Source organism: Geotrypetes seraphini, chromosome 6 (genome assembly GCF_902459505.1).
Source record: "Geotrypetes seraphini chromosome 6, aGeoSer1.1, whole genome shotgun sequence".
Classification (NCBI taxonomy): domain Eukaryota; kingdom Metazoa; phylum Chordata; class Amphibia; order Gymnophiona; family Dermophiidae; genus Geotrypetes; species Geotrypetes seraphini.
In genome coordinates this window covers 165830834-165845433 of record NC_047089.1, presented here as the reverse complement: position 1 = coordinate 165845433, position 14600 = coordinate 165830834, and the positions used below count along the sequence as shown (strand labels likewise).

The 14600-nt window shown below is 41.3% G+C and overlaps 1 protein-coding gene across 4 annotated transcripts in view; it reads left to right on the top strand.

Moving 5' to 3' along the window:
* The window catches only part of MYO16 (myosin XVI), a 709054-nt gene that overhangs the window by 442644 nt on the left and 251810 nt on the right, over positions 1 to 14600 (top strand). For all 4 annotated transcript variants that reach the window (XM_033949922.1, XM_033949923.1, XM_033949921.1 and 1 more), the window contains 2 exons: positions 2864 to 3016; positions 9559 to 9759. In XM_033949922.1, coding sequence (XP_033805813.1) covers positions 2864 to 3016; positions 9559 to 9759 — 354 coding nt within the window. The remainder of the gene's footprint in view (positions 1 to 2863; positions 3017 to 9558; positions 9760 to 14600) is intronic.

Here is a 14600-nt window from a genome sequence, read left to right as displayed (position 1 = left end):
TTAGCCGCTAGTCAGAAATTCAGCCGTCTTGCGCTAAATATTAGCATGTAGCCAGCTACGTGCTGTTTAATCTGCTAGGAGTTGTTTTGAATATTGACCATCAAATCTTTGTTTAAAAACTGACCAAACTATTTTCTGCCTTGCGCACTCCTAAAATACGGAAGGAATAAACACTTGAGAAAATTGGCAATAACCATAAATCGGGTCAATATTCAGCAAGAGTGAACTGAGTAGGAGCAGCTCCTACTTGGTTAATTCCTAGTGACCGAGTCTGCCACTGATATTCAGCAACATTTAATCGGAGCATCACTGAAATATGCGCAGACCATCATGGCTCTCTCCAATTAGTAATTCTTCTGGAATACAATCGTAATAATCAATATGTGTATAATTTATACGTATTGTAAAATGTAGTTGATAGCAGAGGCTCATTCAAACTGCATCCGACAGAAGCTTTGACGTCACTAAGAACATATAGAAAATCATAACAATAATAAGAATACGGAGAAAAATAAACCTCAATTGTGAGAGGTTGGGACTACACAAGTACCCAGCCCTCAACACATCATCACAGGTTTATAAAAAAAACTCCGTTTACGATTATATAGACAAAATTTTCATTCATTCAAAATCACTTTTTTTCAAATTATTTTTTGAAATTCGATATAGATGAAGCAACTGTCCGAGTGTCAAAATTTACTGATAAGAACCCCAAACTTAACTAGATTAGTAATGAAGGCTACAGCTCAATTTCATGTGTGCAAGAATTTTCAGAGGCACAAAATGTAACAAAACCACACTTAAGGGAAAAAAACCACTCATCTGAAGAGGTGAAAAATTCCAGGGAGACTATCTGCTCCTGATCCCGACAGAAAAGACTTTCTGTTTCGCCTCAACTGGCTACTTCAGGGGATATCTGCCATCTTCAGGTGTCTCCTTCTTTCCTGCAATCCATACAAACGCTGGCTCTTCTCAAAATGGAGTTGGGACTGTGAGACGCGCCCAGTTCGAATATCAAACGAACTGGGCGTCATGACGTCATCACAAAACGTCATCACAAAACGAAAAATTGCCTCTGACTCAAAGAAGAGGAGATATTAGAAGAATATTATGGCAGAAAGAACAACGTTGGATCAACAGGTTACAGACAATTGAACCATTGGGGCTGAATACAACTTATGAGTGGCAACCGTTTCTTTGAATCAGTAAATTATTTTTAATGACAGCTGACAAGGTGGTCTGTATAATCGCCGATGTTTGGCCTATCACGCATCACGTTTTGTGATGACGTCATGACGCCCAGTTCGTTTGATATTCGAACTGGGCGCGTCTCACAGTCCCAACTCCATTTTGAGAAGAGCCAGCGTTTGTATGGATTGCAGGAAAGAAGGAGACACCTGAAGATGGCAGATATCCCCTGAAGTAGCCAGTTGAGGCGAAACAGAAAGTCTTTTCTGTCGGGATCAGGAGCAGATAGTCTCCCTGGAATTTTTCACCTCTTCAGATGAGTGGTTTTTTTCCCTTAAGTGTGGTTTTGTTACATTTTGTGCCTCTGAAAATTCTTGCACACATGAAATTGAGCTGTAGCCTTCATTACTAATCTAGTTAAGTTTGGGGTTCTTATCAGTAAATTTTGACACTCGGACAGTTGCTTCATCTATATCGAATTTCAAAAAATAATTTGAAAAAAAGTGATTTTGAATGAATGAAAATTTTGTCTATATAATCGTAAACGGAGTTTTTTTATAAACCTGTGATGATGTGTTGAGGGCTGGGTACTTGTGTAGTCCCAACCTCTCACAATTGAGGTTTATTTTTCTCCGTATTCTTATTATTGTTATGATTTTCTATATATTCTCTCCAATTAGTGCCAGAGCAGTCCAGGGGTGGCGCAAAGACAGAGCTGGTGGTTATCTGAACAGTGCTGATACCAAGATTGCTATCTGAGCAATAGGGCCAGCATAAATAGCAGCTCTTATCTGCCCAGAGAGACTATCCAGGTACCAGCACCAAATATCAGGGTACCAAGATAACTTCTAGCAGCCAAGACAGCAATTCTGCATTGGTAGTGGGATATGGCCCGGTGCTAATTATCCAGGTCTAAACAGACCGCAGTGACCTGTCAGTACCCTTCTTCTTTACTGCCAATCCCTGTCTCCGTCCCTTCTACCTTGCTGTGCCGTATGCCTGGAACAACCTGCCTGGCTCATTATGTCAGGCTTCATCTCTGGCAGTATTCAAATCCAGACTGAAAGCCCACTTATTTGAAGCTGCGTTTAAATCCTAACCCTATCAAAATATCTGTCTGTTATCCCCTCAATAATCCCCTCCCACCTGTCCAGCTTCTTCTAATTCCCTTCATGAGCACTAAGCTCAGACTCCCCTTTGTCTTATGTGATTCTGCCTCATCAGCCCCTCCTCTAATTCCCTATAAGAGCACTATGTTCCCTTTTTGTCCTATGTGTTTGTCCCTTTTTGTCCTATGTGTCTGTCAGTAGATTGTAAGCTCTTCTGAACAGGGACCATCTCTTGTGTGTACAATATGCAGCTCTCTGTGTGGCCAGTGTTTAAGAAAATGCTGATCACTATGGGCTGAATATCAAAACAGTCAGGGTTTATTTGGGGGTTTTTTTCAAAGAAAGTTGTTTCAATCTTAACTTTACTCCAATGCATGCATGGACTTATAGATATGAGATCCCTAAGAAAAACATATATGGAATGGAATAAAACCAACACTGAATCTGCTTCTCTTGGAAAAAAATGGAACTAACTAATAGCTCTAATGTCATCATTCAAGTTCTCTTGCATAATGATTATATAAATGCATCTGAAGTGGGTTTGTTTGGTTTTTTTTCTATAATAGCTGTGCATCAACATGATCAATGAGAAGTTGCATCAGTATATCAATGAAGTGCTTTTCCTGCAAGAACAAGAAGAATGTATACAAGAAGGAGTTACTATGGAAACCATATACTCTCCCAGTACCCAGACCACAGTCCTGGATTTTTTCTTTCAGGTATCTTTTCCACATTTATATCATTGAAGAAGTCTATAAATATGCTTGTTGCTAAAAAAAACCAAAAAAAACCAACAAACCCAAACATTCTATTTAATTCATTTTTTATCCCATTCGTCCCAAGGAGCTTGGATCGGGTTACAGGTTAAAATTTACATAATATACCCCCTCTTCTACAAAGCCGCTTAGCAACAGCCCCGAATCCCTTTAAATCTCTATGGGCTTCGGGGCCGTTACCGTACAGTACAAGTTTTTCGATACAACTTGTTATCCTAACTCGACACATACTAGGGATCTAATATCAATATACATAATATGCATTTTACAGGTTATATTTGCCATAGTTACAGTCCAAGATTTTAAATACAAGTTTTTATCCTAGCGCAACACATACCGATGATCTAGTACCAATATACATTTCTTTGTAACCCATCAATCATGGGCAGGTGAGTTAGGTGAAGAGGTATGTTTTTATTGCTTTCCTGAAGTTGAGGAGTCCTTCAAGGGAACTGATCTGTGAGAGTAGTTGATTTCAGTATGGCTTGGTATGAAGTGGGAATAGGAACCTCGTTTGGCAGTTTGCAGTTAAAAGGCTTGACCGGGGGGGGGGGGGGAGGGCTTTTGAGGCGTATTTCATCCTGGGAGTGGAGGGACCTGTTTGGCACATATGGAGGAAGCTTGGTTGTTATGTAGCCTGGCACCATGTCGTGCAAGGATTTCATTGCTAGCTTCAGGCCCTTGAAGACACAAATTTTGGCTACAGGCAGCCAGTGAATTAATGATAGAGCCTGAGAGACAGGGTCACACAGACATGGTGGTTTTTTAGAAGTCTGATTGCTGCATTGTGTACATGCTGGAGCTGTTGTTCTTTGCTGTGAGACCGCTGAATAGTGCATTGAAGTAATCCATACGGGACAGGACTAAGGCATAGAATAGTTGGGTGAAGCCAGACTCAGAAAAGTAGTTCCTTGTTTTTCGGAGTTGTCCCAGGTATTAAACTCAGGACCGGATTACCCAATAGGCCAACTAGGCACGTGCCTAGGGCCCAAATAGTCAGGGGGGACCATTGAAGGACGACTTACCATGCCATTTTTTTCAGACGGCAACGGGCCCTCCTCTTCCCTCCCTGCACGGCAACGGGCCCCCACCCGACGACAACAATGTCGGCCTCCCCCCGGCATCAACAGATAGCAATTCAGCCAATGAAGCTCCAAGAAGGTACCGCAATGACTGTCTGCTGGTCCACCCCCTCCGACGTCACTTACTTCTTCTAGCAGACGCAGTCATCGCGGGACCTTCTTCGAGCGGCATTGGCTCCATTACCATCCGTCAATGCCAGGGGGAGGCTGACGTTGTTGTCATTGGATGGGGGCCCGTTGCCGTGCAGGAAGTGAAGAGTGGGGGCCCATTGCCATCTGAAAAAAAAAATGGCTGCGTTGCCATTGATGCCAACGGTTGGCTGCATTGGTTTCCGTGGATGCTGGGGGGGCGGTGTTGTTGTCACCATTGATGCCAGGTGGGGACCCGTTGCCATGGGGGGGGGGTGCGTTGCCGTCGCTGTGTGAAAAGGGTGGTAGAGGGAGAGAAAGGGGGCATATGCTAATGGAATTGGTGTGTAGGAAAAGGGGGGAGACATAAGGGGGAAGGATACTGGATGGATTTAGGTCGGAGGGAAAGAAAGGGGGCTAGTGTTGATGGAATTGGTGTGCAGGGAAAGGGGGAAAACAAGGGGGAAGGATACTGGATGGATTTAGGCTGGAGGGAAAGAAAGGGGGCAGATGCTGATGGAAGTGGGGGGAAGAGAGTGAAATGCCAGACCATGGGGGTGTGGGTGTGGGAGAGGGAAGGGAAGGGAAGGGAATAAGAGGAGAGGAGAGAGATGCCAGATCATTGGAAGAGGGAATGGAAGAAGATGGATGCCAGACCAGTGGGAGTGAAGGGAAAGATGGAAGGGGAGGGCATACAGTTTCTGGAAGTGGCATAGGACAGGGGAGTTGGGAAGAAAAACGAAAGATGATGGACCCTGAGATGGTGGGGAAGAAGGGAGAGATGCTGGATGAAAGGATAGTTGAGAAAAGGACAGATGGTGGATCTGGGGATGGTGAGGTCCATTACCGAAGCAGCGGATATGGACACGAAAAAAAGGAAAGATGCCAGACCTCCGAGGGAGGGAAGGGAAATGGAAGGGGAGGACAGAGATGGATGATGGATGGTTAGCAAGGAAAAAGAAGAAAACGACAAATGGGCAGGAGACCCTGGCAAACGAGTTATCAGAAGACAGCCAGAGCCTGGGACCAACAAAAGGTAGAAAAAATCATTTTATTTTCTGTTTTGTAATTACAGTATTTATTTTGTTTACACCACAGAGTCAGTGTGGGGTTGGAGATGTTGTAACCCTATATGTCTGCTAAGACTAAGCCTTAGTCACTTAGGGGTCCTTTTATTAAAGTGCACATTTAGCGTGCGCAAAATCAGTTAGCGTACCTTAATAAAAGGACCCGTAAGTATCTTAATTAAAAATTTGACCCGCGACTTAGCCTTTTTTTCAGATTTCGGCCCCTTATGTGATTGAGTTTGACACCCTGATGTAGAGCGAGGCAGTTAGGCGATATAAATTTGGTTATTAATATAGACTTATATTTCGGATAGTATTACTGTTTTACAATATATTTGAACACTTTTATATACGTATTGAAAGGGTTCAGAGTTAATGTCTTGGGTAAGTAGGTGGGAAGGGAAGGAAGGGGGATTTGTTCAGAGATGTTTGGGGGTTGCATAGAAGAAAAACTGTGCACTGGTATGCTAATCTTTGTTTGTTTTGAATTTTAAAAAAAGAAATATAATTGGAAATAAAAAAGTAAATAAGAAAACAGATAAATGGGGCGGGGCGTGGGTGGGGCAGGCCCAGGGGGGCCCACTGTACTTGTGTGGCTAGGGGCCCTCAAATAATTAATTCTGCCCTGATTAAACTGAGGAAGATAAGACCTGAGAGATATAGTTGGAATGTGGTAGGTTGGAGTCGAGGAGTATTCCTACGCTGCATGCTTGGTCTTTTTGCAGTTATGGTAGTTGAGTCCTAATGTAGTGAGTGACGGGTGCAGTTGCAGTGTTCTTTGCAGATCCAAAAGAGTTCCATTGTGGAGGCATGTACACTTCCCCCTCCCCATTTGCGGTTTTCCTACTCGCGATTTCACATAATCGTGATTTTATTTGGGGGGGGGGGGGGAGGAGGAAAAAAAAACCCTCATATTTTTGTCTTCCCCCCAGCATCCCGGCCTTACCTGGCTGTGTCCTGCAGGATAGCTGGGTGAGTAATTTGGGCTTTGTGTTCCATTTTGTTCAGGCCTCGTTGTTCGGGACAGTCGCTCCGCTGTAGACACAGAGGCATCGGCGGCACGGGGAGCGAGGGAGCAATTGTTTTCTGGCCGTTTGAGTTCGGACATTGGGCGTGCGCCTGTCCATGGTAGTGCGCAGGAGCTGAATTCCGGCCTGCGGGATAGTGCGCTTTGCCGGTTGGGAGTGCTGGTTTTCGGGGCAGGGGCAGGAGCAATCTTCCTATGCTCCTGCCCCGTGCAGATAGCCATTAGGAAATGGCTGTGGGGAGTTCCCGTAGTCCCAATGCTTTAAGATGGAAGGAGAATAGCATGACTGTCCACTGTGGCTGACTATCCTGCTGTCTATGGAGAACCTACGTTACAGGTAAGTAACTACACTTTACTACTGTATAAGCAAGGAAGACAGAGCAGGCTGATGGGACTTGGTGCCAAAACCTGTTCACCGACAGGTTAAAAAAAACAAACCTAAAAAACTGAAGAATTATAGAAGAGATCACGCATACGAATTATTTTAAGCTTTCACTGGCCATTGAGAAATCCAAAGTCTACAACTGAGAAACTAGAAGTGGTATGAAAGACAATTACAGAGAATTTAACATGGAAGACATTTGCAGACCCACTCAAGGTGAAACTATTTTTTCAATTTTAAGTTTTGTTCTCTGGGGAAAAAAGAAACTAGAAGAATATAAATGACTACATCATTTATCATATTCAGAAGGCGATTCAGTTGTTTTTGGTTTTTTTTTAACCCAGTCCTTATGTTCCTGCAGTGGACAGTGGAGCAGGTGGCTGTTAGGGGAAGATCATCAATTACTTGGGTGATTTTTTTGTTTTTAAGACCTGTGCAACCTGACTTATGCGCAGCAATATTTATATAATGGGATTTATTAACCACTTTTATGAAGAGATTTACTATAAAGGCATTCCAGAACAGGGTTGAAGAATTGGGAATGTCACTGGCTAAAAAAAACAAACAACCCTCTAAACTTTTTATTTATTTATTTATAAGTTTCCACATTTACATATCAAGTAAACACTTGTACAGAAAGTTGGTTAGACAGAACAATTCTCTCAAGGTATAAGCCTTTGTACCTTGATAATCCTTAAAAGGAAATAAAATTAAAAGGACATTAATAATTTCATCTAACACAGCTCAAGTCCTCAACTTAAGATCCAAGGTTTCTTATAAGCGAGAAAAGAGGTAAATTATAATCAATTAAGAAATATGCTAAACATAGTACTGAGGGGCCTACATTCAAATTGTTAGCAAAATTAAAATTACACTATTCTAAAAACAGTGAACACTAAAACACTGAACCGAAAATAAGGAGAAATTCTACGCATATGACTAATAAACAAACATAAAAATGTATTGGTTAAGATCAACGCGTTCGGCTCATTGGGTCTGTTCGTTTGTATATACTAGATTGCACCAAAGTATAGTTCATACGTTCACTGATTGCTATGGCAAATATTGACGTGCCTTATGCTACTAAGCTCTGGTTTGTTCTTGCATAAATAAAGTGCAGATTGGTGTAGATTGGAACAGACAAACGAACAGACCTATTGATATCCCGACGTTCGGTTATATTCGTGTTACTTCGATAATATGAAACACGTGTTAATGTTATTAGAAAAGATTCTTATTTTAGGATTGCGAATACGATCATTTGATTCTCGCCTTTTGAGTTCAGTAGGTTCAACACTTTAGTGAAGTGTTTATAGACTATTGAAAAAAATTTTTGTGACAATATCTTCATTTCGCGGAATTCTAAGTAAGTTCTTAACATATGTTTTAATTTGCATATTTTAAAATGTATATTATGTGCTTTATTTTATATTTTCATGATTATATCATAAATAATAAAATCCTAGAGCGCACATGCGCTGTTGAAATATCGTGAGTCCTGGTGGCGTGAGGTGTGCTTCTGTGTCACTCCTCACGGCGCCTGCGCCAGCAACTCATCAAAATTCAGCCAGGGGTGGGGAATCCGAATTGCACACGTGCTCCATCTCCGAATCGGATCCCGCTGCTCCTCTCTCCCCCCCCCCCACCCTTTTCCCAGCTCCGGAAGGGAATCGGTCTCAGCCCTGGGTGATGTATTTTATTATCTCTTATGCAATTTACAAACTTAAAAATGGGAGGTGAAAGGGCCTCATAAGTGGAATAGCCTAGGGCCTCTTTTCATCTAAATCCGCCCCTGAGTACCTCCAATAGTTGTGGACCATTTCCAAGTCCCATCCTAGTAACACAGTCACAGTTACTCTATTTGATTTAACTTTTATGTTAATAATTGCAGTTTATCAAAGCGGTTTACAATGGTAAAACCAGGGGTAACAATTCAAAAATCAATATGCACAGACAGAACAAGACCACAAAAGAAACAGACAGTAATTTACAATTTATTAAGAGTTAAAGAAGGGAAGGAAAACAACAAAAGGTAAGGGGAAAATAAAAACCTTGTGTTATTCAAGTTCCTGCCACCGGGGGGGGGGGGGGGTGAGGAAGGCTGGCGTGCCTGGCGCTTCTGTATTCGCTGCTAGCCTGTTGAGGCATCAGGGAACAGGGAGAATGCAAAGGCAATGTGAGTCAATCGTGGAGCCCGGAATGGACTCCGTGATCGACTCGCATTGCCTTTGCGATCTACTGGTCGATTGCGATTGACCTTTTGGGCACCCCTGCTCTAGATAGTTGAACAAAATTGTCCTAATTCAGACACACAGTTTTGTCCTTTACTGCCTATTCATGTAGAACACAGCCAAAACTGTCCTAATTCAGACACACAATTTTGGAAGTTCCTACCCTCTCTTTTGCCCTTCCACTGTATTTCTAAGAGTATATAGGAAAAAAAATAGTGCACTTTTTTGTACAGAAACAATGTCAGGATAGAGCCAGACAGATCATTCCTCTCACAGTGGTGACTATATTAGAAGAGAGATAGAAAATGTCTTCTGGAATATGTGATTTACTTCCCAGAGATACCAGCTAAGAAAAGAGTGTAACTACTGAAAGTTAGATAATCCAAAGAAAATGGTCTATTTGCATTCACATAGAGAAGTGGGGCTTTCCCATTTGCTTCATTTAAAAACAGCAGTCTCTGAAGAGAACTAAAGTCAATTATGCCAACTAAAAATGCAAGTTAGGCATGGTCCTATGTTTACAAACTGAAAACAACAATAAAGTGGTCATCCTATTTTGCATTTCAGAAGCCCTCAGGTTTTTTATCTATGCTAGATGAAGAGAGCCAGTCAATCCGCTCAATGGAGCAAAACCTCTCCAAACGCCTTCAGTCTGTTCTGGAAACTTCAAACACAAATGCTGTGTACTCCTCCACAAAAGATGGGAATGGCAATGTTGCAGCAAAGGATCCAGGGCCAGCCTTCACAATTATGCACTACGCAGGCAGGGTAAGTTGGCAGAAATGAGTAATTAGTCACATATGGTTAATGAACACAGATATTATGAGCAAAGAGCTTTCTCGCTGCTCTCAAGTGCCTCTTTCTAATTGATAAAAGCAAAAATAACAACTGACAAATTGTTTAGTTTCACAGAGTTGAGTGTTTTTTCATCTCTGAGTCTGTGGCACAATGCTTGAAGCTTTTCTGTGATCAAACCAAGAGAGAAAAAAAACAGACAAAATAATATTTAATGATGTCTTAGAACCTAGTACAATAATCTCTTGAGAAAGCATAAATTCCATGAAGGTGTCCTTCCATTCATCTGATTGATGTTGTGTTGTAGTAATGCTAATTCTCTTCTGAATGTGACCCATCAGAAAGTCAATAAAGTAGTTGTTTCCATTCAGAATTATTTAAAGTGTTTATTTGATGTCACTTACTCTGATTCATGTACTTTACAGTAAACACATTTTTCCTGATATGAAAGCACAGGAAGGCAGTACACAAGAGATTTTATTGGGTGACTGAGCATCTACATGGATAAAATTTAGAGTTGAAAATGATCACCGTCCCAACCCTCGACACATGGCAGCCCCTGAATATTCAAATGGAAAGTCTACAGGGTGTTTTTCTTTGAAACTTCACTTAAAGGCCTGCAGGTATAAAGTGATTATGGGCTTACAAGCTCTACACTGGTGTAGTAAGAGGGAGTGGGGGGGGGGGGAGGTCCGCCCCAGGTGCCCTCTTGCTGGGGGCGCCAGCACTCCTCCAACTCTCTGCTCCCCCCTCTACTCTTTCCCTGCCTACTCCTTCCTTTCCCCTATACCTCTTTAACGTTCTGGGTGCAAGTGGCAACCCCAACCTGCTACTCATGCCAGCGTCGGCTCTTCTTACGACATCACTTCCTGGACCAGCACCTAGGAAGTGACATCAAAGGAAGAGCCGACGCTGGTGCGGGCAGCAGGTTGGGGTTGCTTCTCAGGCCCAGAATGTTTAAGAGGTGTGGGGGAAGGGAAGGGACGGATGAGGGTGGGGATGGAGAAGAAGACAGGGGAGAGGCAACACCGCCCTGGGCGCCTCTCACCCATGCTACACCACTGGCCCTACATACATTTAACAAATGTCCCTGTGGTTTTATTTTCCATGATATACATGTAACATTTGGAACTCGAACGGGGTTCTGGAACGGATTAAGTTCGGATTCCAAGGTATCACTGTATTTATTATTTCTAAAGCACTACCAGACGCACGCAGTTCTGCACCACAAACATGCACGCTCAAAGAGCTTACATTTGAAATATGACAGACATATAGGACAAAAGTGATTTATACATGCAACTCAGGTGAGAAAATGCAAAGGACTTAGACGTAGGGGAGTAAAGAGGGAATGACAACAGATATAAGTGATTTTACAAGTTCGTAGGGTCGTATATAAACACAGTTTAAAAAAAAAAGTGGGGTTTAAGTCTGGATTTAAATGCCACCAGAGACAGGACATGATGTACAGGGTCAGGTAGGATATTCCAGGCATACAGAGCAGCAAGGCAGTTTGCAGTAGAGAAGGGCATCAATAAGAGAGTCACCCAATGAACGAGGTAGAGAATAGGGAGAGACAAGAGAGGAGAGAGATATTGGGGATCTGCAGAATGAATACACTTGTAGATCAGTGAAAGGAGTTTGAACTGTATGCGGAAACAGACAGGGAGCCAATGAAGTGATTTGAGGAGAGGGGTAATGTGAACATAATAACACTGACAGAATATGAGGCGTGCAGTGGAATTCTCAACAGATTGAAGGGGTGAGAGATGGAAGACCTGCAAGAAGCATGTTGCAGTAATCTAGGTGAGAGGTGACAACAGTGTAGAGGAGGGTCTTGGTAACATGCTCAGAGAGGCTAGATTTTAGTAATGTTACAGAGAAAGAAATGACAAGTTTTGGTGGTCTGTTGAATATGTGAAGAGAAGGAAAGAGATGAGTCGAAGATAACACCGAGCTTACGAGCCGACGAGACAGGATGGATGAGAGTGTTGTCTACTGAGATAGAGAACAGGAGAAGGGGAGAGACAGGTTTAGGAGGAATGATAAGGAATTCAGTTTTAGCCATGTCCATACAATATAATCTTTGTTCATATACTGCCAAATACCTCAAGGAAGTTCACAGCGGTTTACATAAAACAATCTTCCCTCTCCAAACAAGCTCACAATCTAAACTAAACTGTCTAAGAAAAAAGAAATATTAAATATATAACCTCCCCCCCCCACACACACACTTTTACAAGACTACAAAAGTGGTTTTTAGCGCAGGCCGGCACGCTGAATGCACTGCTCCCAATGCTCATAGAGTTCCTATGAGCGTCGGGAGCAACGCCGAACATTCAGCATGTCGGCCTGCACTAAAAACCACTTCTGCAGTTTTGTAAAAGGGGAGGGGGGTAGTGCCTTATATAAATACAACTTGAACTGCATATCTTCTGACCTCATTGTCAGATCATCAAGGTGTACCTGCAAAGTAGAATGAACAATTAAAATATGTACTGGAATTTGAATCCATGACCCCAGTGAACCACAGCTGCTTCCTTTCAGTCATGGGGATTCCTACCATGAAAGCTTAGTAATCTTAGCCATGTGAAGGTGAAAATACCTGACAAAATCATAGCTTAGCAGATCTCTAAGCTATCTGATCAAATGTGAGGAAGAAAGACATTAGTGGAAGCTGCTGTGGTTCAATGGGTAAAAACCCTGTTCCCATCTTCTAGAGGTCATAGGTTCAAATCCTAGCACATATTTTAATTGTGGCATTCTACCTTGCAGGTGCACCTTGATGATCTCTCAAGCTGCACACCTCCATTTGCAATGAAGTAGAAGCCATGCTAAGGTCTGTATCTGTTAAGCTTTTGCAAATGAAGTTATGTATGCAATCTACATATTTTTTCATGTGCTTTCTTTGTTTCAAGAATGAGCTGATTGGAGCACTATTTAGTCAGAAGAAATGGTAGCTTTTTAGCAAGAAACATGAAACTGTGTTTTTCATGTACTGTGCTTCAGTTAATTTTCTTCTAATTAGCAAAAAGCATTACTGTTTGTCCATAAAAATAAAAGGTTATGCTTGCAATATATCTGTTTTTATGTGCCCTGTTTATATGGTGCCTTATTAAATGTATTTTGAGCTTAATAAAGCAAAAATAAAAACCCAGAGAACTATTTAGCAGATCGCATTAAGGCTGTCCAAACTGTGCCATAGAACTCAGATCTATCTGAAGCCCAAACTATGCTGAAAAGTAAACCTGGTTTTCATTCGCCTACAATGTAGACATGAGATGGATGCCCTTGGTTGCTCAGCGTTATGTAAATAAATCGAAGAATGCACATATTGAATCATTGCCCAAACCATGCCCATGCCTATTCCATTAGGCGTGAGTTTTCCCAGTGGGCGTCCATGAAATTGTGGAGGTGCCTACAAAGTGAGGTTAACATACTTTGGACGTCCATGTGCCAATTATCGTTTGTTAAAACCCGTAAATGGCTCATTAACCATTTAGTTTGAATGCCTAAGTCCTGATCAACATTAGGCATCCTTTAAGCACCCCTTATAGAATCAGGACCTAAATGCTGCTTAGCCTTTAGCACATGCTATCATTTGATAAATCCATTAGTGTACCTTAGTAAAAAAAAAACCTAAGTTAAATGAGCAAATGACTCTATTTTTAACTTTTCTACCCGACTTTGCACAATACACCATCAATCCACAACAGCATATAATAAACTTCAAAGTGCCTAATTTCTAAGTGATCTTTTTTTCAGATAATACCTTTCTAAGTACCTCTATGGTCTTCAGTTCCAGCCAACCACCAGCCAAATTATTTAAAGGCTTCTTTCTCTTTCTGGCTTTTATTCATCATCAGACCTTAGTTTTTTTTTTTTTTTAAGTGCTTATGCTCTATATTCTATGTTTTGTGCAAATCGATAAACTTTTCTTATACAACTTTAAAACTTTTGTACTTAGCTTTAGCTATTTCTTCATTCTTTTTTTAAACCTCGGGAAGGACCTTAAGGTTCAACCAGTTTCGCCCAAAGGCTTTTTCAAGAACTGGTCCCCCCTTTTGTTTTGCTCCACAGCATCCCAACGTGTGTCCTTCCCGAGGTTTAAAAAAAGAATGAAGAAATAGCTAAAGCTAAGTACAAAAATTTTTAAAGTTGTATGAAAAAAGCTTATCGGTTTGCACAAAACATAGAATATAGAGCATAAGCACTTAAAAAAAAAAAAAAACTAAGGTCTGATGATGAATAAAAGCCAGAAAGAGAAAGAAGCCTTTAAATAATTTGGCTGGTGGTTGGCTGGAACTGAAGACCATAGAGGTACTTAGAAAGGTATTATCTGAAAAAAAGATCACTTAGAAATTAGGCACTTTGAAGTTTATTATATGCTGTTGTGGATTGATGGTGTATTGTGCAAAGTCGGGTAGAAAAGTTAAAAATAGAGTCATTTGCTCATTTAACTTAGGTTTTTTTTTACTAAGGTACACTAATGGATTTATCAAATGATAGCATGTGCTAAAGGCTAAGCAGCATTTAGGTCCTGATTCTATAAGGGGTGCTTAAAGGATGCCTAATGTTGATCAGGACTGCACATAAAACAATGGAGCAATAGAACTCAGTATAAGTTAACGGCCTTCATAAAGTAGGGTCAGAACAAAAAACGTCACTGATCCTAAAAAAACCCTCTACATTATTATGTGAACCTCCATACGGTCTTAGATCAAAAAATGTAATACTGTACATAAAACTTGTCTTCCAAAAATCTTTAGTGAATTTATAAAAAATTGTACAGTTTATCAACAAATTCTAACGCA